Below are 27,972 nucleotides of genomic sequence, written 5' to 3'. Positions count from 1 at the left end.
ACATTTCTCTGCTAAAAAAAAAAAGGGGGGGGGGCTCGCTACGCTCGTGCGGCCGCGACGCGGTCGCGTCGGAAAAATGACTTGTGAAAGAGACGACGGTGCCGAGCAGCCGAGCGACCTGCCGCCGCCGCCGCCGCCGCCGCGCTCCCGGGGCATCGCCCGCCGCCGCCCCGGCGCGCTCCGCCGGGCCGGGGAGCGGGGCCGGGCCGGGCCGGGCCGGGCCGGGCCGGGAGGGAGGGAGGGAGGCCCCGGGGCGGTGCGCGGCGCTAGACGTCCAGCACGTGGTTGAGATAGGAGATGTAGCAGATGGCGAGGCGCAGGATCTCGATCTTGGAGAGCTTCTTGTCGGGCGGCAGCGTGGGCAGCAGCTTGCGCAGCTCGGCGAAGGCCAGGTTGAAGGCCTCCACGCGGATCCGCTCGCGCGTGGCGTGCGCCGAGCGGTACTTGGCCGTGGCGCGCCGCCGCCGCCGCTTCTCCTCGCGGCTCAGCGGCGGCGGGTGCAGCCCGGGCCGGCCCCCACCCCGGCCCTCCCCGCCGCCGCCGCCGCCGCCGCCGCCGCCGCCGCCGCCGCCGCCGCCCCGGCCCTCGCCGCCGCCGCCGCCGCCGCCGCCCTCGGCGGGCTCCGGGTCGGAGACGCAGCAGCTCAGCGCCTGGGCGTCCGCGCCGCCCAGGGACTCCGGGTCCGAGGGCGCCGAGGAGGGGTGGTCGGAGTCGGCAGCTTGGTCCGGGCTAAGCATCATCTTGGAGGGGGCGGAGGAGCCTTGCCGGGACAGAAGCACAGAGAGCGGGTCAGCGCCGGGCGGCCACCTGCCGGCGTGGGGTGCGCGTGGGTCCTGCCCCGTCCCTCCCCGCAGCCTCTGGCCGCCGCAGCCCCGGCAGCCGGGCCCGGGCTAGGGCAGCAGCAAGGCAGACGGCGGCGTCTTCAGAGGCAGCGGTTACTAATGAGAGCGGCAGCCAGAATAAATTATGCCCCATAATTTACCGTCCCAATCCTAGCGTTTGTCGGCAGCTTCAACGCAATATACACCCGCCCATTATTTCCCCTGCTTGTCTGTTTGTAGAAACAGGCCCGGAGAGCGATACAAGAATATATATTTATATTTTAAACAAGCTAATATCTAGTGGGTTAATATTAAGTGGATTTTTTCCCGGTTTTAATATCAAGCCCCCTCCCCCGCCCCGGCCAATCTTTGCTTAACCATTTCTCTTTCGGTTACACTCTATGGGATCTGGGCTACAGACAGGACGCTCGCAAATGGAGAGAATCGCAGCTCAAGGCTCCCCAAACATAACAAGGCCAAGGCCGGTGGGGAAATAAATTTCCCCAATTAAAACTACGGGATCTGATGTATTTGCTGGATTCTCCTTCTGCTCTTGTCTCTGCGCTCCTTCTTTTTTCTCCTGCTGATTTGGTTCGGATAGCGATTTGCTAGCGATCGGATGGGGATGTTTGGAGAGACTGAGGCTTGAAAGCGTGGGATTTAAAAAAAGAAAGAGAAAGCCGAAGCAGCGCCCGAACTTTCCCATTTCTTTAAATTTTCCCTCCTCTCCCCTCCCCGCACGAGAAGGGGGGGGGAGAGGGAGGGAGAGAAAGGGTAAATAAATAAATGCGGACGTGCCTTTCAAAAGAAAATTGAATCGTATCTTCTTGCGGCCTCACAGAGCACCATCTGTCATGTAGACAGCAATACAAATCCAAGAGCGTACGTGGACATGCCGGCATGTAATAAAACAATACATCAGGCAACTAGTGAATAACCTTGGACACAAATGTGTGTGTGTGTGTGCGTGTGTACGGCTGCAGTGTAGGGCGAGGTGGGGAGAAAACCTGAGGGAGGGGAGATCACATCCTCCCGTGCCCAAAATGCAGATTGCCAAGTATTTCCATGTGAAGTTTCCCTGCAAAGCCCCTCTCGGATCACAGCCCCAGTTGGCAAAATGAAAGAAATTAAAAGCAAAAAAAAAAAAAAAAGACTTTAAATGAAGAGGAGTGGGCCGGAGGAATACTTCCCAGGCAGGGCTGGATTCATCATCACAGCTAGCGCGAAACCATCACACACGGAGCCAGAAAGGAGGTGCGAGTGCCGGGGGGCCGGGGCTTTCCCGGGGGCCGGGGCTGGCGGCGGTGGCGGCCCACGGCCCCGCTCCGCGCCGCGCCCACTGGAGCCGCCGCCGCCGCCGCCGCCGCTGCCTTGCGCGCTGCGCGGAGGGAGAAGGCCCGCGGAGGGGAAGAGACGAGCGGCGGCCCTGCTTCCCCGCGGAAAGAGCCGCCGCTTGCCAGGGAAATGCTCGCTTTTCTCTTTCTAAGAAGGAGCTTTTACGCTAATAAGGCCCACAAGGCAAGGGTAGGGAAATAAAATCAGCCAGGGCGCAGGTCCGCGAAATATCAGCGATCTCTTGGAAAGAAAGGAAAGGATTAAAAAATAATCACCTTTCCATCGAGATCCAAGTGAGCGGGTTTGTTCGGAAGCACGCAAATAGAGGGGAGCCTTTGCAGGGCGGTTACACGAAAACGGGCAATTACAGAGGTGGTTCCCGAAGAAAGTTGCTTAAAGGTTGCTCTATGGTGTGTGTTGAATTTTCTCGTTTGATTTGGTTTTATCCACACGTTTGTTTATGGCGATCCGAACCGGAAAGAGGCTTTTTTTTTTTTTTTAAAGTAAAACCATGCCCGTGCCACCTGGAAAAGGATATAGCGTTAAGGCTGCTTACCTCGATGGAGTCGTTTGGACAGCCTCTCTTTCCAGGTCCCCTCGCCCCCTCGGCGATTCCTTTACAGTTCAAATGCAACTCCGGGAGCGGAGCATGGAAAAATGTTAAAAATCAAAATCAAATGAATTAGAAGCAGAGAAGTGTCCGGTTCAGATGGGGAAAGGCAGATCTCATCCCTCGCCGCGGCCTCCAGCGCTCCAGAGACGGGAGATGTTATCGCAGTGTTTGTTTGCGGAGTATAAATAACAACTTAAGTTACTTACGATGCATCAGGGGAGAAAAAGCGTTTCCCCCATCAAAATCTGTCTCCGCCCGTTAATTCGAGGCAGCGATCCAGAATATACAGGCAGCTGTTACGAGTCGGAATTAGGGGGGGAAAAAAAGAAAAAAAGTGCTGGAAAGTGCCGTCTCCCCTTCTCTTCTTCCTCCTTCTTCGCGATTAATAACAAAAGGGATGCGGAGATAGCACCAGCCGGGATTATTCCCTCTCCCCCGCCCCCTCGGCCTCTCCCTCCGCTCGGCGGCCCGAGGAGCCGGGCGCTGCCGGCGCGCCCCGGTGCCGCCGGCCGCCGCGCTGCGCGCTGCGCGCTGCGCTCCCCTCCCGGCCCGGGCGCCGAGCCCGGCGCGGCCGGTGCGCGGCGCGGTGCCCGGCGCGCAGGCACCACGCGAGCGGCGGTGACAATGCGGCGCTGCCTCCTTCTTCTCTTTTCGGTGTAAGGTGCGGCTTTTTTAATTCACGGGTCCTGGCGGAGAGGGGCAGGAGGAGCGGGGAGAGACGCCGTCAGGAAATAAATGTTTGGCTTAGTTTCTCTTCTGATCCTTCAAGAGCTGGTGAGGGGGGAAAAAAGGGTAAGCGCACACCCCATCCGTCCCTGAGCTTCCCAACTCCTCCTGCATCTTTCGGGTGAGAATAAAGAAAGAAATGAGAAGGTTAAAAAACAAAAACGAACCAAAACAAACAAATAAAAATCTTGCCACGGCTTTGGAAAAGCTGCGAGAGAGAACGTCGGCGCAGGAAAAGGTACAAAAAGAAAGTGTAGTTCCTCCCCCCACCCCTCCCGGAGTGGCAATGAAGCGAAGGAGGGGTGCGGAAGGTGGCACGGGAGAGACAGACAGACGGACAGAGAGAGCGGGAGATGTGTGCGGATCCTCTCCTGGTACCAAAGGGTTTAGCCTAGAGATGGTTGGAAGAGATGAAGGCTCAGAGAAAAGGGGACGGCATTTTTTCCCTCTTAAATTGATATTTAATGGGAAATCCTATTGGACAGAAACCTGGACACGAGTCACTTAATTGGACTTGACATCTGTCACAGTGTGGGAGTTTTCACAGCCCAAATATTTTCAGCAGATCAGATTCTCGCTGAATCTGTGCCACAAATTATAACAGTCGAGAGCAGCCCGTGATATAAACCCTAGCCTCTGGATATACAATCTCTAGCCATGCTCGCCTTCCCCCCGCCCCCCCCCCCAAAAAAAAAAATTGGATATTCAGTGATCTAAAAAAACACCGCTGGCATTTCGCATGCAAGCTAATAAATAAGCTTTAAACATCAATTTGCATCACGTACACTGAGCATGTGGAGAATCGCCGGACTGTTTTTCTAGTGCATTTATTTTTGCGCTCCCCATGTCCCCCCACCTACTGCATGGCAGGCACAGCCCTGCTGGAGCCAGAGCAGAGGGGGCAGAGAGGCTCCCCTCCCCCGGGTCCCTCTGAGTCCCCCTTCTCCCCCCCCCCCACCCCGGCACACAGACAATGCAGTGAGGGAGCTGGCCGTGGGTCTGTGGCTTTTCTGCTCACAAGAGGCTGCATGGAGTCAGGTTCCTTTGCGCTGGAGCCCGTGACCGAGGTGACACTTTCTGCAGCCACCTTGACCCAATCCCTTCCTAACCAACAGCCTCTTCCCAGGTCTGTTCCCCCTTTTCCTTGTCTCCCTCCCAGCTGATCCCATCAAATGGGGGCTGTAACCACTTTTCTCAGCTTAACACAGTCTTCCCCCCGGGGGAATTTTCTGTGCCAGGAGCCTGTGCTGAAGGAAGCCCTCTGAACCCCTCACCAAGTAGGGTGAGGTGCAGTCTCCTGCCCAGAGCCAAGCTCACCAGGCTGCTCACTGGGTACCTGGTGTCCCTGGAGCCATTTCTCTCCCTGGGTCCTAGTAGTGGGATGAGGTGTTGGAGAGGTGGTAGGAAAACACTTGCAGGGATGCTCACAGCTCATCCGATAATATGTGTATTCAGAGAGCTGGGAGCTCTCTGAATAGGGAGAGGTTCTGCTCTTGATAGTATTTGCAAGACCTTAATAATAATGAGTAACATGCTTCAATAATTTTGGCATTTGTGGATTTTTTTTTAAGTGATAGATACCCAGGCAAAGAATACAGTGTCCATGCATGGCACCTGGCCCAGGGCCATTCCATTAGCAGAGAAAAGCTCTGCAAGAGGATCCTCACAGACATTTCTTCTATGGAAATTTCGGAATTTTTCTCCCTTCCCCCACTACAACAGGTCTCCAAGGCAGCAGGAGTCTGTCGTCTGTTTAGGGGCCCCGACTCCATATATTAGCACTGGATCCATGGATATCTAACATGGTTCCTGGCCCTAGAGGGGCTTCTGGAGATGCTTGGATAGGTTACTTCTGACTGCCATGGGACCCACTGTAGAAGGCAGAGAGTAGAAATGCAGTGCAACCTCTGGCTCAGGAAGCCTGAAATACATCTCCCCTGAGCCCACCTGCCAGCCAGTCCCAACATACGAGTTCTTAATTTGCAGAAAGCCTCCTGCTAAGCTTGAGGTGAGCAGACAGGTATTACTGTGAGGTATCTGTTCTGCATAGAAAGAGGAGTTGCACTGGCACTGGGTCTGCTCTATTCAGAATCTTCAGGGGTGTGTTTCTGCTCTTAAAAGGAGGGACTCAGTAATTTCCTTTGCCACTGGGAAGAGAAGCAACCAAAATCTCACCTCCTCTGCCGGGACTGAGGCTGTGGCACATCTCCATTCAGCTCAGCTCGCAGGTAACCACCGCAGGTGCTCTTTGAAGATCAAGATCTGAACAGTGCAAGGTCACTGTCCTCCACTTTGCAAGGCCCAAGACCCTGTTCCACTAATTTGCCACCATCTGATGCTTCAAGAGTTATAATGTTGGTCCAATAGCCTGTTTCTCTCAGCTTCCCAGGCTGGAGGGCTGAAGAGTGGAGGGAACTCCGGCCATCCCTCCCTCCCTTAGCTCCTTCTACTGCAGGTGTGGATCGCAGTATTTGCTATATTCCCCTTCTCTAGGCACTCCTGAAGGGTGGTGAGGGGATGAAGTCCGTGCTGTGAAGGAGACCACCTCCAGTTTTTATTCCTCTGTGGCTCAGAGCTGGTGGCTTTGGCTCGCAATACTTCTGAAGGTATATGTCTCAAGCTTCAGCTCACAGGAACTGCAGGTGATGGAACAAATAGCTGGCCAAGACTACCATAGATAAAAGCCAGGAAGCTGTTAGTTCATGCAAGCCACCCTACTCTGCTGCAGAGGCTGTTATCACATGGCTCGCTTTTTATTTTTTCTTTCCAGGAGGATGAATGAGAAGTTGCTTGTTGATGCCCTTTGGTTACGGTTGGATAATTCTGACACCTCATAAAATGCTGTTCACTAACACTGTGATCTGATTACCCCACTGCTTTGCTCCTGGCTGTATTAAGTTTAGAGGTGCCCACCCTGCCCCGGGCATGCCAGGCCTGCAACTCTTATTCAAACAGCCCTGCCTGGATACTGTGAATTGTCTCACATCTTCTCTCTGGAACAGCCAGGGTGTCTGCTGTATCTTTAGGCCCAAGAAGCACCAGTTAGAGAATGCTAGAAATTACAGTCTGATTCTTCTGTGAACAGATGAAGCCCCAAAGCCCAGAAACAGGGTCAAATTTTGCCAACAGAGAGCTCTCCTGCCTCATGCCCCTCTCACACAGAAGAAGAGGTTGATTTCTAGAGTTCAACATTCCTGGGACCAACAGCCCCAGGAGTGGAGGTCACCAGAAGTGATTAAAAATTCTAGGGCAAACATATTTGATCAAAGCTAAAATAGTTCCATTTTGGCAAAGGCGAGGGGAAAAAAGCTCTTCCTCAAACAGTCTCTATCCTTGTGATTAGGATATAGCCTGACACAAGCAAAGACCTGCTCTTTGGGAATTGAAAAGGTCCCAAAGGAAGCTGCATAGGTGGGAGGCCACTTTATGACTTGTATCCCCAAATAAATTCACAGCCATTGGGAGCCTACAGTTGTTCTCTTCATTAAGCAAGCACCACACTGTCCTGAGGACTCACTGAAATTCTGAAAAGGGTATCAAAGGTGACCTCAGTGGCAGAAACAGCTTTGGTTAGGCTGCCCCATAAAAGGTAAAGCCACAACTTCTGAGCTGCGCCTGACGGAGGGAAAATGTGAACAGGAACAACAAGAGGCATAGCAAGGGTCTCCAGTTTGTACCATGGATGCCCAGGGGAACTCTGTGGCTGTAGTAATAATGGAGACTAGATCCGTTATAGTGAACTTGGAAGGCCAAGCGGGCAGACGCACTCTGGAGGAGAATGTGGGATTACATTTTGGGATTACAATCTGGGATTACATTTTACACTGGAGGGCTGTAAGTGAGTCATCAGCATCTCTTCTACCTTACCTGTCTTGAGATATTGCCCTGAGGGCTGGAGGCACAGGAGGAGTGGATCTGAACTCCTGTGGATGGCACTGCAGCGCATAAAACACCCACCCATCCTCCTCCTGGTGACCTCATAAGTGTAATGAGAATGAAAGGTGATCAAACAGAGATTCAGCATCAGCAGAAACGTACTTGTAGGGACCATCTCACTGAAAAGCAAGAAGAAAATTGCTTTTTTTTACTTCCAGGGCTCTTTGGCTTGCTAGCAAAACTTTGCAACCCAGACTGCCCAGTAGATAAGACTTAGCATGGAACAAATATTAGTTAATTCATTAATCATAGTAAATAAAAGCTGCCCACTGCTATGGCACTTACAAACCATCAGTAAGGTGTCACAGACCACCAAACAATCTCAAGTAATAGGTGGTGGTGAGTCTACAAGTGATTCATAACCCAGGGTTTTCCAGCGCATCAGTGAGTTTGGGCTTTGGGGAAAGGTGAGACTCAGAACAGGATCTTCCTCAGGATGTAGTCAGGAGAGGCAAGACTGAAAACACTGCTGCCATGAGATGGCGTTTTATGAAAAGGGAATACTCACTTCTGTGAACATCTCAGGTTCATTTCATGTGACCATTTGAAGGTAATGCCATTCGTGAGAATTGTCCTGAGCTGGCCTGCAATCACTAAAAGTTTACAAGGGAGCAGCCATAACAGCTTAGAGTAGATACCTGCCCCATGGAAACGTCATTCTGGCCCAGCAGCGCAGAAGAATGAAAGAACACAGCTGGGCTCTCCAACGCTGGGTAATGTTTCAGGATAACCATTTTTCACTTGCAATCTGAGCAAATCTCATAGGGCCGTCATGGAGCAACATCAAACATGGGAACCCACGATGCCACTTTTATGGAGTTGCTTGTCAGAGCAGAACTATACTTCCATTACTGACACGTCCTCCGTCTGCCGAAAGGACGGCTTTCTAGAATGCTTAAGAACATTCATTCTCTTTTATAGCATACGCCATTCAAGTTGCTGGCATATGCTGCCCAATGAAATAAATGGAGCTTGTCACTCTTGGATGTGTTCCTCGAAAATAAATGGTCAAACAAATTAGAACGCTGAGCCATGGAAAGCCCTGTCCTTTTGAAAAATCTGTACTGGATATAGCTCAGTGGCTCTGCTTGTGGTTTCCTTGGACATTTGGGTGATATTTTTAGTTTTCTACCAGTTATATTTGGCTTTATCTAGGCAGTGGGATTGAGGCTGTTTTAATAACTAGTTGGGAGCTTTAGGCTGCTGGCTGGAACAGCCTGCAACTGCGGAATGGAAAAAAAAGAATATCTCTTCCCTTCTGGGCCACAAACACAGGTATCAGGGCTACCAGATTTGGATCCTAGGCCTCCTTGGCTGGGGTCTGCCAGCAAGTGCTGAACAGGCAGGCCCTTCCAGCTGGTCCATTGCAAGTGCAAATGTGACTGTCTCTGGGACTGGCTGCTCTGTTTAAACCACTTGTCTCCAGGCTAGCTAATGGCAGAAATCTGTGGCTTTTGGACAAAATCTTTTTCTTTTCACCTAGTTCCAGCCTTTGGATCATGTTCCTATGTGTCTATTTTGGTTCCAGGCCTACCTTTCACCTAGACCAGTTGTGATATTAGGACGAACCTCCAGCTGCTATTCTAAAGAGCCAAGTTAATGACCCTTCACTACCATATTGTTTTGACATCTCCGTAGATCATCTTTGCAATACTAGTTAATATTCACAGCTGTCTTGAGGTATGTTAGGAGATGGAGGATGATGTGGAAGTTTCACAAACAGAAGGGACCACTGTGAGCATCTCTCTGCCAGTCAAAGGCCACAGGCCTTCCTGTTTGGTTCCTGTGCAAACATGTGTATGTCTTTCAGAAACAATATCCTCTTTTGGTCCAAATGGTGGTGGTGGCTGAAGATCTTCTATGATCCTTGGTAAGTTACTCCACCAGCCAGTTCTCCCCAGTGTTGAAAACACTTCTGTGGAAGATGAGTATGTCTCCCTTTGTTATATCTCTATCCGTTGAATTAAGAGTTCTCCATTAGCATATTATCAGGTTCAGGAAGGGATTTTGTAAACAGATGTATGCATGTGTGCTGCGCAGATGACTTCCCTGTGTGTACCAATTATTATCTTGGACTTTCTGGATAGGCAGAATCTAGCTGCAGCTATTGTGGGTGCTCTAATCAGACATCTGGAAAATTTGGACAAATAGGAAAATTCCACGTAGGTAAACATTTCCAGTAAAAAGAAGATACGTTTGAGGAAACCAAGACGTCTGCCAGTCCTCCTTAAGTCACTATTCTTTACTAGTGTCCATGTCAATTCTGCAGCCTTCTTTGTGCTAAACTGAAAAAGTTTGAATACCTTGTTATCATGCAAAAGAGACTAAGCCAGCTTTAGTTGTAAGGTGGTTCCGGTCTGGGATATTTCCCAGTATTCCTGTCTACAGTCCTAGCTCAGTAATGAGATGATTAGCATGCTAAGCTCAGTATGTAGAGCAAAAACTAGATATCGTGCTTTTCAGAGTCTCTATAAGATACTAATGCAGCCTGGATGCTCTTGGGACAGGCATATTACAAATCATTTCATCCTAAAATCACAGAGAACATATATAAGTACACAAGAATGGCCACAGTGGGTTAGACCAAAAGTATCCTGTTCTTAGCAGTGACCAAAGGCAGATGCCTGGGAAACCTGTGAGATCAGCACAAACTCACAGTGATTCTTGACATCATGTTAACTGCAGTTCACTGGATGGGCTTCTCTTCTATCAATTTGTCAAGTTGCTTTTTGAATCCATGTAAGCTTTCAGCATCCATAATTTCCCGTGGCAAGGCGTTCTGCAGCTTATTACTGAGAACCATGCAATTTAGGCAAATTGTAAACATTTGCTAATAAATTAGGCAAGATCACTGTGCTACTGTGGCTTCTATTGCTCATGAGTACATGAAGAGTAGTGTTGAATATGTGAGCAGTAGTGCCATGTGTTTTCAGTGAATACACTTGACTGAAAGCATAAATAATGTGTAGAATATAGCTAGTTAGGAAAAAGAGCAGGGATCTCCTACTGCTCAAGCATCAGTAAGGTAGCAAGACCAAGACCCGGCTCCTTCAAAGCAGCCAATCAACTTAGACTGAACTAGGCCTGGGTCTGCAAATACAACTAGATGTGCACATGCGCTCACATTCGTTAGATAGTTTGGAGTCATGGAAAATGGCTGTGTGGAGCCGGCCCTGAAACAGTTAACAAAATAAGCTAGAAAAAGAGATGTGAAGGCTAACCCTTGCAATGTGCTAACAGGTGACAAACACACACAAATGACTAGTAAGTTGCTTGTGAATTAAACAAGACAAAAAGGGGGAACCTGGTGATTTTGATACAAGCCTGGTATATTAAATAGCATGTATGGATATGTGGGGCTCCTAACCATACATGGCTGGGGTGGAGCAATTAGGGAATTGGGGAGGGGAGGCAGAGGGGAGGCAGGCACAATCTGCCTGACCACATAGGACCTCACCTGTGCACGTGTGTGCAACTGCTGGCTGCCAGGGTCAGGAAAGAAAAAGTGGATGTCAAGTCTAGCAGGCAGCCACTGCATCTGTCTTCTGTCTTACACTCCCCCACAGTCGAGGTGGAACTTGGCTATTTTTAAATCTGATGTCTGTGTGTGTAGCCATGGGGAATGCTCTTTCTTGTGCAAAAAAAAAAAAAAAAAGAAAGAAAGAAAGAAAGAAAGAAAGAAAAAGAAAAGATGAAGAAGGCGGTTTTGAAGCCACCTGTATTCCATAAGCAGCTATCTCTCCCTCCATTGATGCTGCACACCTGCTCCCCCTCCTCCCCTCAGGTTTCCTTCCTTCATCTTTACTTGGAGGAAGTAGAACTTGTATAAAAAAAACAGTTATCCTTCTCAACTTAAGCCAGTCAATCAGAGAAGAAAAGCCCTGTCATGTGATACATGCAACTTCAGGAGTGCTTTACTGGGTCTCCCAGGTGCCCTGTCCAGCTCAGTGTTGTTTCCCCAGTCATGGCCAGCACCAGATACTTCACAGGTGGATGCACTCAGCCTTGTGGAGGGTGCTGATGGAAATGTCTAGTTTTTCAGCCTGAAAATAGGATGTACCCAACAGGGTTCAAGGGTTAAGGGCATGTCTGCAGATATGACACAATGGGCACCTAGCAACAAGGCAGTCATAAATGGCATTTTAAGGGTTACCTCATAATGCAAGTGACCTATATAACCAGGCAAAAACTGTTTGGGAGTAGTTTAATCAGACAGATAGGTGGAAGAACAGCTACTGGGTAACCTGAGGCCATCTGAGTGGTGTTGTGCCAGGTCAGAGGTCTGTCTTGCCTCATACTCACACTGTTTGGTAGCAGAGGCTTACAGGAGAAGGATGAAAACAAGGTGAGTGATAGTAGCAGGTATGGTATCCTGCCTTCTAGCACAGAGTGACTTGATTATTTTGTGGTCCAGAAGTGGTATTTAGGGAGGATTACACCCCCTCCTTCCTTTTGCTTGTTTTGAACATGCTGTCATTTCATTTGCCTTCTGCTTCTTGATTTTTTGAGGAACAGTGAAGAATCATTCCCCAGTCTTCTCTGTCATGCTTTAGCTTTTCCACTTGTCCTGCTTTTATAGGCCTCTATCATATCCTTCTCCCCAGTGGTCTTTGTTCCAGATCCCAAAATCCTAAATCTATGTAGTTACTTCAGTTATTTAGTAACCTGTACAGGAGCAGCTCCATCCCTGTGTTCATTTTTTCTTCTACTGTAGCAAGGCCTGCCACATCATTTGGGGTGAGGAGGGACCAGAATGCATGTTCAAGAAGTGGAAGCATCATGGATTCATACAGTGACACAATGGTTCTTTCTGTTACGTCATGGATTCCTCTCTTTCCCTGCTCGCTACAGTCAGCTCCCGAATTGGCTACATGTTCAGGCTTCCTTCCTAGTAGTTTTATGCCTAAATGTAACATTTGCAGATGGCTGGTGATGATACTGGGTGAACAGGAAGCCAGGACTTCTCAGCTCTAAACCTGGATCCACTACCAAGTCAGACAGTGGTCTCAAACAATTTCATCTCTCTATGCCTCAGCTTTGTCCCTAGCAAAGAGAGAGAGTCTCAGCTTGCAGAAGAGGGTGTTGTGAGGTGAGCTGGGTATCCTTGAAACCCGTGGCTGAATGCCACTAGGGAAGGGTAGGCTGGCATTATCAAGGGCCAGCCTGAGCTGTGTTAGTTCAAAGGAAGGTCTGACTCCTTCCCTTGCCTCCCTCCGTGGCTTGTTGCATACTTCATTCTCACTCCCTGTGCTACCCTTGTAAACAGGCTAAAATTTACTAATCAAAAATGAAATGGTGTACTGAAATTTCAAACAACTTTAATGCCTGGAATAAGCAGCAAGCATATTGCTAGCGTGCAGAGCGTTCAAGGGTGCAGACTGACCAGTTTCTTTGGTAATTGGCTCTACACTGACTCCAATGAGTTATATGGTTATACCTGGCACAGGAGACAGATTGATTCACATCCTGTGCCCTTACCTGAGATGGTCCATTACCATCAGAGTAGCTGTCCTATAACTACAATGGGGACCTACACGTCTCTTCCTTGCCCTGAAACGTGTGGCAGGAGTGCAAAGGAGAGCCAAGCCCAGCCCTTCGCCCAGCAATGTGGAACACTCCTATCAGCTGGTGCCTTAGGCTGCTGCTGGGCTGAAGAAGCTAGCCTAAAAAATTATTCACTTTTTCCTGACAAACTATTTCCATATATTGCACGCATGTTATAATTTATGTTGCCATTTTCTCTTTCTTCTGTTGCCCATGTGTCTCTCTCTCTGTAGGGCTGGGAAAGAATTACATCTGGTTAGGGGGATTTCTTCTGGAGTCATGATTACGTAGAATTACAGCCTTCCCTTAAAAAAAAAGTTTCTAGCTTTAGATGATGTTGAAAATATGACTGGAGGGTATTTAGATGCAGAGGAGTCTGAAGGCGTGTGCAGTGCCCTGGGATCAAAACTCTCTGAGACAGGAATTATCTTGCATCATTTTGATGGGGTGTGTTTTCACTGCGCCCAGTTGATCACAAGATTTTTAATAAGACTAAAGTTTGTCGTAGGAGCCTTTAAAACACTGAAAAGCCCATATGGTTTAGCATGTGCATGCATTTCCAGGTGGTGAAGAGTGACTGATGTTGAAGGCTGTGGGGCAGAAGGATGTTTCCCTTGCTATAGATTATAGTCAAATATTCAACTCCCTGTAGCTCTTCCTCAATTGCCTTTCTTATCCCCGGTGAGGCTGTGCTCATCACCCCAAGAAACACTTGTTTTATGACATCAGTATGATAATATCTGTTTATAGAGGAGCTTTTTACCCATTGGTCTCAAAGCATTTTACAAAGATGTATAGCTTCACTGGTCTTGCTATATGCGTAAGGGAAAATGGGGTATGGGTGAATAATAGGCACAGAACAAATCTGGTAGGGGATGGATGGGAACATGGTCCAGTCCTCCTTTCACTAAGACTCAGATACCAGGAGCTGTTTGTATCTAGCAGGGGATAGGCCCTCTGTTTACCTCCATGGGATGGCTTCAGATAGAGTGATGACTGTTGGTGCTGTGCTAAATGAAATAAGATCATACCTTGGGGTCTCTTGACACTATCGTTCACTGGCCCCAGTGCTTAGACAACGTTCCCAAGGGATTTCACACACAGACTCATGGTAGCCAAAGTCTCTGTAGAGGCATTTAAGCAGCACTGGGCTCCCAAGTTCTCAACTCAACAGAATCAAACCTCTGAGCTGGCTTTAGACTGCAATGACTCTAGTTTGCCACCGACCACTCTATATAGAGCATAGGTTCAAAGAAAAAAGTTGTATAACAGGCCACCTTGAAGTTCCCCTCTTGTTTTTTCACACATGGTCTCTCCTTACTGCGCACTTTCTCCATAGTCTCTTAAAATGTGGACTGTGAGAAGGCCTCTCTGTGTGTACCGGGTACTATCTTCTTGACAACTGCAGCTCTGCAGTATTGAGCAGAAGCTAATGCAGTTTGATTCACCGCTCACTTAGGGCTGACAGATGAGCTGGCAAGTCTTTTTGTGGCAGTTTAGGCTACTTTCGTATCCAGCTGTCTGCCTCGTCCATCAGCCACAAGTTATTGCCCCTGTGACAGAAAGTCTCAGCAGCTCCAGTTCATCGTCTGATGTCTCAGTGCTTTTAAGCTAATGCACCAGCCTGCCATGGAACAGCCATGGGAGGACACATGTTCCCATCTGCCAAACCTGCAAAGGGAGTAATGAGAGGAGGGTCACCAGGAAGTTCTTAAGCTACTGCTGCAAGGTTCATCAAAGCTTATTTGTCAGAGCCCTTGTACCTGGGTAAATCAAGTTACTAGTAATTGGGATAAGTGTCATTGCTCAGTGCCTAAGCAGACTCCTGCTTGCAGAATATGGAGGCCTCGGCCCAGCCCCAGGTCCTTTAGAGCCTTAGGTTCTAACAGGAAAAGTCTCTGCTCTCTTGATGGATTCAAAATTTCATGCCCATATCCATATTTTATACACTATAGCTGAAAAAAAAAGTACACTCTTCATTTGTAGCTTGTCATCTCAAGGAAAATTACAGGATGGGTCACAGGAGTAAGGACATTATGGGCTGCAGCTAATAAATGGCCATTTACAGGGACTGCAAAGACTCAGGGGATGGAGGGTCTCTCAAGGCCATAATTTCACAAGCAGAATTAACATCGTTGCATGCAGCTTGACAAGTGTATTCAGGCTTTTTATGCAAGTCCTTTGAGATAAGAGATTCTCCTGTCTGTGCGATGGGGGAGTGTGAGGAGGCAGCTGGGAAGCAGAGGAGGATGAAATAGGGAGGATATGTTTTACCATGGCCACAGGTTGAGGCAGGCAAGATTTGTTTTTCTCTATTCTTAGTAAATTTGGAGAGAGAATACTCTAAGACTGTGAGTACCAGCCTTGCTCTGGAAATGTGTATTGCAGAAGACCTCAGCTTTACTGATGGATTTGTTGAGCCTCAGCCTAAAAAATAGGTTGCCTGTAGTTGGAAAGCAGTGGCTTAGGGGACTGAACACTGCTGATGTTCAACAGCACACAGCCGCGTGGCACAGAGGGAGAGAAAATCAAGAGAAATAAGAGATGGAGTTGAGAGTACAAGGGATAGTTAAAGCAGCAAAATGGTAAGACCCAAGGTGAAGCCTAGTCAGGACAATGATGTTAGAAAGTCGTTAGCAGGACAGTGCCAGGGGATAGTTGGTGATCACAAGTGTTAAGGGCCTGAGTTTCAGCCAGAAGCCACTACGAAATGCTTGTTGAGAGAAAGGGTGGGATTTGCAGCAGCAGCTGGAGAATGCAGGTCTCCTTGAAACCTGGCATGAAGCTTGTTCAAAGATATTATGCTGCTTTTGAAAATCCTGCTTAAAGACTTTTTTTTTCTTTTCTTCTTCTCAGAGGCCATGTGCTGTGTGATAGGTAAGGAGGTGGGCCTGGGTGGGAGAAGGGAGGGTGGCAGGGCTGGTGCGGCCTTGGGCCTTGCCTGAGCTGGACCTGTGGGTGATCTCCTACTCTGTGGTCCTTGCCACCATCAGCAGGTCCCAGGTCACTGCTCTGCAGTGCAAAAGTGCAAGAGGTAAGGCATACTGGCCCTCTGAAGGAAAGTGGGAGGTGAGAATTTCCTTGAGTGAGACATGACATCTCTGCAAGCATCAAGTATGGGCGTCGGTATGACAGCCTGGACATGGGGTCTCAGGCTTGCTCAGGCCCCTCTTACTGCTGTTCAAATGTCTCCCCAGCTGCCCCCGCAGCTTACATCGGGTGTCCTGGAGCCACTGGAGCAGCTGGCAATTCACTTTGGTGCAGAGGCTGGCATTCACCTCCACCTAGCCAGCCGGGCTTCTCTTCAGGCAGCCGGGAAAAGCAATTGTTGGCAAATGTAATGAGATAGCATCGGGTGAACTATGTAAATACTGTTTGGGCTAAAATGATAATCCCACACCATGAGCTGCGTTTTCATGCAAGCTGCAGTCTGGCCCCCTTGGATAATCTTAATCGTTTCTGACATGAAGGCTTCTTCTCCTATTTCATGACTTATTTCCCTAGTATCATTTAAATGTATTAAAACACTGTTAGTGCAGAAAGTAGGCATCATGTTAGCATAATATCTAATCAGAACTAGCCTGCCTGTCCCCGCAGGGTTTCTTTATTTATTTATTTTGTGTCTGTTTATGCTGTTTTCTTGTCAGACTGGAGAGCCCTTCCTTGACATACTCATTTGTTCTGCTATGTAATAGAATAGGATCTTCTGGAGCTGCTGACATCTGCTTTATTTTTGAGATCTGCAACCCTCAGCTCACAAAGAAACAATAATAATAATAGCAATAATAATCATAGTGCTAGGAAGCCTTAAGAAGTGAAGTTAAGCAGGAAAAGGGGAAAACAAAAAATAAAGGAGGAAAGAAGTGGGGTGGCGAAGAGAGTTTTGATCACTGTGAGTGTCAGTTTACTTTTATATATTCTTCACCTATTTACCCATTGCTCTATGATTGTGCTACTCTGTGGGCTTCAATTAATTTCCTCATGACTTGCAATATTGTATGGCAGAGAGGATCAGGCACCATGGTATATGCAGTCAGGATAGTTGTTCCCAGGTATATTCATTTCTGCTCTCACTCCTGTACATTGCTTTGATCCTTCAACGGCATTTCAGTATTGATTTTGAAGGGAATTCTTTTCTTCAGTGCTTCTGAGGATCTGGCCAGTGTGATTTCTCAGGGTGTGATACAGCCTCTTCCCCACCTCCCCCACAACTTTATCCTCACATGTTGCAGCTGAAATAATTGGCGTTGCACTGTATCAAACTGGAGGGATGCAATCACGAAGACTAGGAGGAATCATAGCCAGGGCAAGCCTTGAGGAAAAGTCGTACGAGGAAGAGAGTTGTTGGGTTAAGTGCTGTCTGCAAGAGGCTTGGAAGCTGTGAGCACCCCCCCATCCCCCCGCCATGCTAGGATACAGCAGAAATTGGTACTTCTAAGGGCAATGGGAGGTGACAGTCTCCTGCAAAGGACTGCATGATGGGTGGTATGGGCATATTACTGCTCTGATACGATGGTCATAGCCTGGATAGATGAATAGATAGCTCGCCACACCATGAGTAAATGCTGGAGTGGTGAGCAGAATGAGAAACTCCTGCTGGCTGCCTCATTTCCTGGACTGGGTGCTGGATCATGAAGTATGTTGTGGGGACAGGAGAGGTACGAGAAGCCACACAATTGCACGGGCGAACTGTCTTACAATGAGAACCTTGTAACATCTTATTGGAAGGAGGAGACCAAAGCTTTGCAACAAAAACAACCAGGAAGGGGGGTGCTGTTCAGCCCTTTAGGGAAAGAAAGAAAGAAAGAAAAGAGGAAAGTTCCTAGCAGTGAGATCAAGTCCCACTGTGCTTCAAGATCCTTGAGGGAGGAACTTATCTGAGTGTGTTAATATGACTGCAGCTGTCATGCCAACCCTTAATGTAAATTATTCACACTTAGGAATTCTGCATGATTTTTCATTTGGGATGCAACCAAGATTTGGGACTTGTGGCACTGGAAAGTGAGGATTTGAAGATGAGTTTCCTTGCTGGTTTCAATCACTGTGGCTGGTCAATAAACAAACAGGCCCAGAATTGCTTGAGATGAGTGAAATCAGCCCATCCTGGGAAGATGGGTGTAAGCAGCCTTCTTGCTCTTTAGCCTAAGGCCCTGTGTCATAAAGACAGGTAGGTTGAGCAAGTGGTGCAGAGGTCTGGTCAAACTATAACCGATTTCAAAACAGGGAGATGAAAACAGCCAGACCCACAAGCAAAACCTGGGCTTGCGTGTTTGTTGCGCTTTCCCTTCCAGGACAACCCAGGCTGCAGATTCTCACTCAGAACTGGTTTCCTAAGCCCTGCTTCTTCTCTTCCTGCTTTTGGGTCTCCTCAGAGCTCTCCGTTCACACTATTACTATTATCAATGTGTTTATTTATCTGACTGGACATAGGTGTAAGTGATGTTTTATAAATATTGGCAGGGCCATTCTTCTGCAGAGCACCGTATCTATCATGCATGCAGACACGGGGCAATACTAAACAGAAAACAGACTTATGAGAGCTAGAGGTGGAAAAGATTTATGAGGTCCCATCTGTTCTCTTTTTCTCCTGGCACATGCCTATGAACTAAAATACCTTTACTAGTGTTTTGCCTAGTTTTAAATATTCCAGCCAGCAGGGATTCCATGTCCTGTGGGAGGCTTTTCAATCAAACAATGGCACTCGCATCCTGGAAGACATTGGGATGCCTAGAAATGCAGACAGATGCCTCCTGAGATTTTTCTCTGGCACCCTATCCTGTTTCAGACCTGAAGAGGGCATACATGCCCAAAAGGTTGTCTGTTCTGTTACTTTAGCTATATCAGCCCAATAAAAGGACATGGCCTCATTCAAACGTTCAGAAACATTTCAGTGCCTTTCCATTTAATTTCAACTGATGATTTTTTTTTTTCTAGGAGTGTTAGCAGGGGTGATTTTTCCCGGGTAGCTAATGGAGTCTTACCTCTCTCATTAGCAACACTACGCTGCCACATGATGTGGGACATCAGGGTCCTCCATTTACATTAGGCTGTGCCGACCACTGCTTTGTGCATGATGAGTCAGGGCTGGCTGCCTAGCCACCCGCTCTTCGCTACCTGTATCTTTAGGGGCCCAGTTCATTTTTTATGAAATCTCTCCCCAGTCTGAGGTTATTTTTATTGTTCCTTTGTTGCTCCCTTATAGTTTGTTCTTGTCTTTGTGGAAATCAGGTGCTCTGCAACGAGTTCACTTATTAAAATGGCAATTTTGGAGATCTTTAAATAGGATATGTCCTTGTACTTCTTTGTGAGCTGATGCCTTGGAGTTTGAGAGCCTGGTGTTGAAGTAAGGAAGTATATTTCTTGTCTTGTTGGTTAAATGAGGCTTGGAAAAGCTCTGAGAAGTGATTTGATGGAGAACAGGAGTGCCTCCTGGCATAGAGGAGGCTGGAATGGTCACAGTCCTTTGGGACAGCTGGGCTACATGTGCCGATGAAAAGTGAAAGGCAGGGTGAGGTGGCAGAGTTGTGGGAAAACACTGAGCTTGGATGAAAATAAAAGTGCGCAGGGAGGAAAGATGCATGCCATATTGTTGCTGAAGCCCCATAGCTCAGAGACTGATAAGAAAATATCCTCATTACCAAAAATCCTAATGCCAAGTGATAGAGGGCAGTAAAGAAGTACTTTCTTTTGATAGAAATCTGCCTCCTCTCCCAGCTGAATCAGTGAGAAAAGAACCATGATCTAAACAGAAAAAACGGCTAGCACTGTTTAGTGACGGCCCATCATGGGTGTCATTGTAAGAGATCCCACAATCACCCATCCAAGGCCCCACAAGCACCCATCCAAGCTCGGTGGCTTATTTTTATATCTGAGTGCCTAAAATTAATCTCTCGTTAAAATGTTACCTATCTTCCACAGCACCTGTAGTTAGAGTTTATCAATGTCCAACAGCTCTGAAGATTTAGCCATATTTGTTTCCATGCATCTTGATTTGGGAACTTAACTGTGGTCACTCAAATTAATCCTTTGGGCTGTGTTCCTAAGGATATGGTCACATAAACCACAACAATTAAGCCATCATCGCTTGTAGGCCTCTGCCCATTGGCTGACTGTGCGCGCTCACCGTCTGCTCTCATTGCACAGCTTTGCTGAGCTTCAAAGTAACTTAGGCAAGTGCCGTATCATGATCACATAGAACTGAGTGATCTGATCTTTAAAAGGAATATTTAAACCAAACTTTGTTTTACCAACCAAAATAGAGAAATCAACCACTCAGAATTTCTCACTCGCAACAAACATGCCAGTTTTCTTGTGCTCCTGTGTTACATCGTTATGGGATATTGATTTCCATTACTGTGTGTTTCACAAAGTTCCCTGGGTAATGCGCGGGTGACTTGCTCCAAGCTGGGCATTCCAATCCTCTTTTAGTAGACAAGAGAAAGAGACATGTCACTCGTTTGTAAAGCCAAACCCTATCAAGCCAATAGTTCAAATTCTGTCCTTTGTCACATATACTACCTGTTCCTCTTGCAATATCAGAGGTGAAATTGAGCCTGTATTTGTGTGTGTTTTGCAAGCAGGTGGGATGTATAAAAATTTGCTTAAAAATATCGTATATCATGCTGCCACCTCCTGGTGTGGTAGCCTAGTGACAAAATATTGCAGTGATAAAGTTGCCCTCTAGCCCAGAGGATAATGGATACTCAGTTCTGCTATGAGACAGATGCATTAGTAATCAGCAAATGTTTGAACTTGCTTCTACCCTGCCAACCTACACCCAACTTGATGCCAACCTAAAAATCTCTCTCTTCTCCCTCTCACTAGGGTATACGTCTATCCCTACTGCTGGGGAAGTGCCCTGCTACATCTCTTACCTTACAAACAACGTTGGTAAAGCCATCGTTCCTCTCTTAGGTTCCATCAATTGGTACAACCTGGAAAAGACGGTGGTAATCTGGGAAGGTTGGTATGAGCCCCTAGTGGACTCTTACTAGAACCGCAACTATCAACTCCGGTCTCTCTGCTGAGCCAGAATTTAGTTACAGGACTTTGGGTCTGTCGTCCCAGAGAAAAACTCATAGGAGCTGGCCATGAGCATTTGAGTTGCTTAAGCTACCAAGCGCTAATCAACTTCTTCCCCCAACAAGAAGACAGGAAGATGAAGTGTCTCAAGGCAGAGTGGATGCTTCTGGATAACACAGGCCACATTCCCTCTTTCCTCATTATGCATCTGCTAGTAAAATCCAGGGAGGAAAAGCAGAATCATAGAATAATCTGCTGATGATTTCAGGGGAGCCAGGTTTTACCCCCAGGCTGAAAAGTGGAATGGGACACTCATATTTTTGTCTTGTTTAATAGAGGTCATAGAACTTTCCTTGGCTCTTCCTGATTCTTATCTAGTACTCTATTTAATAAAACAAATTTTGTTTATTTTTTATTTTGTTTAAATAGTACTGATCCTTAGAAATGACAGTGCTTCAAAGGTCCTGGAACTCAGGTCTTTTTGGATGCCTGATCCATTTCCCATTCATTTCAGGAATCCCACATATTACATAGATAGACTCTTAGCCTTCTTAGACCAGTTTGATCCTTGGGTTAGTGACACTGGGGATAAATCTGGCCCATTATAAGGCCACAGTCAGGTGAAGGACATTTTTCTGGTAACAGGCTAAGGTTGAGCGGAATAACCAGTCTGGTGAGGTGGATTTAATCATAGACTTGATCAGACTGCTGTGAGATGGCTTGTCACACTACCTTTTCGGTTTCATCATTGTAAATTAGGAGTAATTTTTTGTCTGCAAAAGAATTCCATGTGATTTTTTTTTTTCTTCAGAGGGCTAGCTGAGAACAAAGTATTACCTTATGCCTTTATCTTCCTTGAAGGTATCTATGGAAAAGTGTTTTCATGGGCACATTTCACCATAAGTAACCTCTTCCTGGCTTTCTGACTAGTTTTCCTTCTATATTTACTTGGCAATAGGTAAATGAAGCCTTCTTTCAACAGCAACAATTCGAAGTAGAAACTAGAAAAATTGTCAGTCCTGAAAATAAGAAGTTGGGCTTTCGGCCATCCTGGGAAACCGCAGAGCTTTGTGTCTAATGCTCATAGTGCCATTCACTCAAGTTTGGATTGGTCTTTCAATTGGGGTAAGAGTCAATCGTAGAAGCAACCTTAGATATCGGTGTAGGTAATACCCCGTTCTGAAACTTTCAGGAAACTCCCGGAGAGGAAGAGCACACACATATTATTGAATCTTTATGCTCCATGAATGCAGAACCAGCACTCTTCAGCCACTCCCTAAACCGGAGGTGAGTTAGCACCACCCTGTGAGCTTAGTCCTAGAGAAGACCCACCTCAGCTATTCATCAGAAACCTCCTAGGACCAGAAGAGAACCATCTTCAGGGGGTAAATGACAAAAGAGAGGAGGATCATCATTTCCACATTTACACAGGTATGCTGAAGGTTAATAAATAGGTGCTGACAGTTACTGAATTTTCAAGGTGTCCACTGTTCCTGAGAGCATTTTGCAAATACGCCTGAATCAATTACTTTAAATATGACTCATTTTCCTCACTTGCCAGTGCCCTCAGAGTGAAGGTATCATGTGCATGGTTCCCACTGTTTTTGACAGAAACCTGGGAAGGTTCCCCTAGGGATCAGCTCCTGTCTGCTGAGATGTGATTGCAAGAAAACAACAATTTCCCCATGGGTAGAAGAGAAGTTAAACGTCTGCTGAATCTGAAAGTTATATCTACCTGTAAAAGGAGGACTGTAAGAAGAAAGGTGAAGAGTTATTTAGCAGCATTCTTGGTGCCACTGAGACACCTGAAGCGGGATTTGCCTTAGCTAACTTCTCATGTCCACACATAATCTTAGAGAATCCTTCTGGGTTCCCTTTTTACTCAATGGAGAAAAGACACTGAGGGTGCAGTTCATCTAGATATGTCATTTCAGACACGTGTCGTAGGGTGAGGTGAAATACCTACTAGAAGGACCTGTTTCTCCCCATTAAAGGGAACCCAGACCAGCTACCACAGAAGGAGGTATTCATCATTGGTCAAATAAATCCTAGCCTTGGCTTCCAGATAGCTATACAGTTTCATATTTAGGTCTGGCCTTCCTTTTGCTCGGCAGCAAATCTGCTCCTTGCGCTCTCATTTCCCCGCTCTGATCCTTCTCATTTTCAGATTGGTTCATATTAAATAAGCATTGGCACTTCTTTTCCTATAAGCTCTCTTGCTCTATCTCTGCTCAGGGCAGACAGCAGCAGAAAAGTAGACACCAGAACTCCTGCTATGAGTCTTTAGAGAGACTATAACTTGTTCCATTTTGGCTTTTCCTCCATAGTGATGATCCTAGCTTCATCTTTTTCCCAGAGCTTGCTGGGATCTCAGTCCAGACACTTGCTCTACAGTTCCTTCTCGGATCTCTTTATGATTTATTTGGTTTGTTGGAACCTCCGTAGAAGCCTCAGGCAAGTGGAGGACCCAAATGCTTTAGGTGTTGAGCAGACAGAGGAGTCCCTGTTGTGAAGGATTTCAGGCGGTTTTACTCCTGCTTGTCACTTCCAGCCTAGTGAGAGTATCTCTGCTCAGATAACCCCGAGACGAGGCGCAGGTAAGGTGGCGGGTCCAAAGCCATCCCTCACAATATGCAGCCTAAGTAGGATCACTGGAGTGTAGCAGCAGTCCTCTGGGTGGCATGGAGCTAGTGTAAAAGCTCTCAGATTGTATCTGATCTGAGTTTGACAGAGCGAGGAACTCTCAATTTTGGCTCCAACTTGAGAGATACCTTTTTGGCCTGACCAGCTGTAGAGTAAATTGGCTGTTGTAGGAGCAGAGGTGTGCAAATTAGGGCATTTAGGGCACTTCTAACAGGCTTTGCCTGGGATTTGACTCGATATATTTATATTTGTCCTTTCTCATCATTCCTGATCCCTCTGTCTCACTTTTCACCCTCAAAACAAGATAGGCTTGCACACAGTGTAAATGATTATTGCTCCCCTGAAACACACAGGCCCGTAAGAAGTTATATCAGCTGAGGGCCTGCTCCAATCTCTCCCTCTTCTTTCTCTCCTGATCTCTTTGCTTCTTTGTTTCCCTCTCCTTTCTTTGTCTTTTTTTTTCCCCTTCCCTCATGATCTCTCTCTTTCTGTCTGTGTCTCTCAGTCCCTCTCCCCCACTCACTCTCTCTCTCTGGAGACAGGTCTAGTGGCCTGGTTGCCATCTGCTGCCTGTTTTTGTGAATGTGTGCGTGTATGCATGCGTGTGTGTATGTGGGTTTTTTTTTTATGAGGTTGAGATCAGATGGCATCTAATCGATCGTCATGGTCTCCATGGTTACCAGGGTGACAGAGTAGTTGGGAGAGACACATACTCCAGCCTGGGGCTGTCAGACCATTCCTGAGAGAAATAAAAAAAAAAAAAATCAAACCTCTTCCATCACATTTTACACATTTACATCTTCCTTAGATCCAGGAAAACATAGCCCATGCTTATGTTTTACACTGTTACCCATTGACTTGGCTCCAGGAGGGACAAAGCAGACCGGTTTTTCTCTCTGAGCTACACAGGCACAAAGGTGAAGCATATCTTCGTGAAGGGAGAAGGATTTCCCCTTTCCCCTTTTGCTTCTCAAAGATTTGATTTTTTTTTTCCCTCCTTTTTTTCCTGGTCACTCTTGTAACCATAATGATTATTTTTATTCTTCTAAATTAGGTGGTTAGTCTCTTGAATTGGCTAAAAGCAATGATATCCTCTGGGAAAAGATTTGCAATCTATTAGTATTAGCAACATCTCTTTCTCCCTGGTCTCAGCCCCTAATACTAGACAGTCTTTAGCCCTCATTGTGACAGATCAATCAATCTGTCTATGATTCCAGTTGGACAGTGAGTGGAGTGTGGTGCTAAGGATGAATTATGGAATTAGGTGATTTGTTCTCCTTTAAAAGCAGATTGAGTTGGGCAAGGCAAAATCTCTGATCAAGGCAATTACTGTGTTAGGAGCACAAGAACTGAAATTGTTTAGTGAAGAATATGATCCTGCATGAATCAGGGTGGGGGGGAGGAGAAGGCTGCATTTCAGGTGATACTGTTGTAGTAGTCACCCACCACCCTGGAAAAACAAACGGGGCATTTCACAAAGTTTGCCTACTGTACACCACTCGGGCACAGAGAGCCCTGCCTAGTCCAGATGGTTCCTGCCTGGGGTTCCTTGGCTGGGCAAACAGGAGTTTGGTCTCACCTCAGTGTAGCCCCAAAAATGCAATTGGGCTACAACTGTTGTGTGGTTAGGGTCACAGCGTTAATTCTCATCAGAGCTAGACTGTGCTTGTGCTCTGGCTCATGTTGTCCTTGCCACGTTCCTGCTTGTGGTAGCACATAGGGCTTTGGAAATGGCAAGCGTAAACACAGCCAAAGGGAGCTGAAAGCACCAAAGCACATGGCTGTGATGGGCTCAGAGGCTGGCAGCCCAGCAGAGCTCTGCAGAGACCTAAAAGCATTGACTTACTGCTGCTGACTATAAAATGTACCAAACAGATCCATCCCTGGCCAAGTAGCAATCTCATGGAGCTATACATGCCCTTTGAGCTGTACAGGTCTTTTTAAACATATATTCTCTTCCCTGGTTCTGAATTGAGCCAATTTTCACTCTGAATTGTGGTCTTGTTCTGCTCTGAGATGCCTTGCCGGTAGGAGGAGAAGGCGCCCTTGGTTCAGGCTAAAAATGCACACAGGCACTGACATTGAAAGTTAGTTATGCAAACAGTGTCATTGCAGGTAACATCCTATTCAGCCTCCATGTGCTGTTCCCAAAGGGCATATCTCTCTCATCAGGTCTATGCTTTACGTGCCAGGCTCCGTTGTATGCTTGGGGGGGCTAGCAGAACATTAGACGTTCCTGCAGCTAAACTCCAACCTGACGCCTGGAGCAAAACCTCAGCTTCAGCTGACACAATCATCCCGGAGGTGTGAGGCTTGGGCCAGGATGTGCGGCACCCCTGCAAGGAGGAGCTAGGCTGGATGGACGCAAGAGCAGACACGGGCAGTGGGATGGGGTTGGAGGCAGCAGGGTGGCATGGCAGGGGCTTTCTCACCTTTGGTGGGGGAAGAGCTTGCAGCAAGCTGTTTAGGCTTACACCAACTCAGAGATCTGCACTAGCTGGCTGCGTAGGCCCTGCAAGAAAGGAGGGATGGTGAAGATGGGCTTCATAGCTGTTTCAGGTACTTCTTTCTCCCGCAGGCGCAGCAAACAGAGCTGTCAGTCTGTAAGGATGTGGTGTTCGTGCCACGGAAGTCCTCTCCCCTTTCTTGGAAAATGTGTTCTCTTCCCCTTCCCCAGAGAAAGGTGTCATGATTAGAAATATTTCTTCATTTCTAGGCTGCCAGTGGTTTTTTTCCCTACTTAAAAAAAAAAAAAGTGATATTATCTATTTAAATTCTGATTCTGCTCCCTTCCCTCAGCATAACGTCTCTGTTTCTAACCTGCAGGGTGGGAAATCCTCTATTCTTCAATATTCCCTAGCGCTAAACATCACAGGCCTCCTAGATTTTCATACTGTACAAACACAAACTAATTAAAGTCTTACAAATACATCCTAGGAAGAGAATGAGAAGCTGTTCACTTGAGGAAAGACTGCTGGCTTTCACATCCCAAGGAAAGCTCCCTCGCAGTTTACATTGTTCTTTTTGCAGGGGATTATTTACAGTAAAGCCAATTTCCAATGAAACAGCAGACGTGTGCATAGGAGAAAAAAAAAAGTAAATACAACAGCATCTTTGTGAATGCAGCAAGGTGTTGGTGCCTGGCTCTGCATGCTCCATAATATATTAATACATACTGGCTGGCCAATCCCACTGGAGCATTCAATCATGCCATATTATAATAGAATTTAATGGAGTTGACAGCTAAGACCTAGTTGCTGGAGACATGCGAAAGACCTTTGCAATGAGGATCTACAATTAATAAAAGAAGGGGCTATAGATTTTTGGAGAACCTCATAAAAAAGTAAAATATCGACATTGATCACAGCATGCGAGGATATTAGATACGTAAATCTAGCCATTGCCTTTATTTATTTATTTGCACATCTTTAATATTATAGGCGCAGGTTTCCCTGAGGCCAAAATGCAATTTCTCTCTCCATTTCTCAGCAGGAGCTTTTCATCTCCCTATTCACCAGGTTTTGAACTGCACATCTAATAAGCAATAAAGAATTCCTGTCTCTTTTCCTTCGGCTGAAAAACCCACTTTTTCCCCTTCCTTCTGTTTTTTGATGGAGATAATGGTGTCCTTTACCTGGGAGTGGGCTCCTTGGGGATGGGGGGTCCATGAGATGGGATCAGGAACCCCACAGGGAGCGTCCAGACTTCATGTCTGCTGCACTTTGTTGTGCCACAAAGGGCTGAGGAAGGTGAAGGGTGAACTCGACCAGCACAAAAAGAGGAGGCTGGGAGGAAAGAGCTACTGTTACACCACACAATAAACCAGTTCCTCCCCTGTCTTCCCTCTCTCCAGAAGTTTTTGGCCTTATGTCAGAGAGCGGAACACAGATTATGGCCTCACTGCCTTCATCCTGCCATCTCTTCTGGGGAGAGAAGACCTTAGCCCTCGTGGAGCATTTGCAGTGATTTGATGGAATAGATCCTGCAGGGAAAATGCAACCACCTCAATCCTCTGCCCTGACAGAGGTGGCAAAAAAGCTGCAATTTTGTACCTGGGGGCATTGCTGTGCTCCAACAGGCTCAAATCTCTCTAGATTTTGCCTGGATATGCACAGAGTTAGCACACTACTGAATCAGGGTTGTTAAGTGGCTCTTGGCCTCAGAGTGATTCAGAACCAGGTTTCCAAAAGTATTTAGGTGTGGATTGGCACCTGGTACAATATTCAGGAAGACCTAGGCTCCTCACTCCTTACGGATGCTACAGTAGTCAAGCACCTGATGCTGCTGAAAAAGTCACTCTAGACACTTATAGCGTCTAGATTTGTTGATGTC

The 27,972-nt window shown here is 47.1% G+C and overlaps 1 protein-coding gene across 1 annotated transcript; it reads right to left on the bottom strand.

Annotated features, from left to right (window-relative positions):
• Positions 1-238: 238 nt before the first annotated feature.
• NHLH2 (nescient helix-loop-helix 2) lies at positions 239-3,242 on the bottom strand. Its single transcript, XM_068931201.1, has 2 exons — positions 2,713-3,242; positions 239-760 (listed from the first exon to the last, which is right to left on the bottom strand). Exon 2 carries the CDS (start codon positions 738-740, stop codon positions 267-269), a length of 474 nt encoding a protein of 157 aa, XP_068787302.1. The 5' UTR covers positions 741-760; positions 2,713-3,242; the 3' UTR covers positions 239-266.
• Between the last annotated feature and the right edge of the window lie 24,730 nt (positions 3,243-27,972).

Source organism: Struthio camelus, chromosome 1 (genome assembly GCF_040807025.1).
Source record: "Struthio camelus isolate bStrCam1 chromosome 1, bStrCam1.hap1, whole genome shotgun sequence".
NCBI lineage: Eukaryota > Metazoa > Chordata > Aves > Struthioniformes > Struthionidae > Struthio > Struthio camelus.
The sequence above is the reverse complement of the archived record's forward strand: the minus strand, read 5'-3'. Positions and strand labels throughout refer to the sequence as shown.

Excerpts from the sequence above, each read along its gene's own strand:
- NHLH2 (XM_068931201.1), bottom strand. The coding sequence starts at position 740 with ATGATGCTTAGCCCGGACCAAGCTGCCGACTCCGACCACCCCTCCTCG.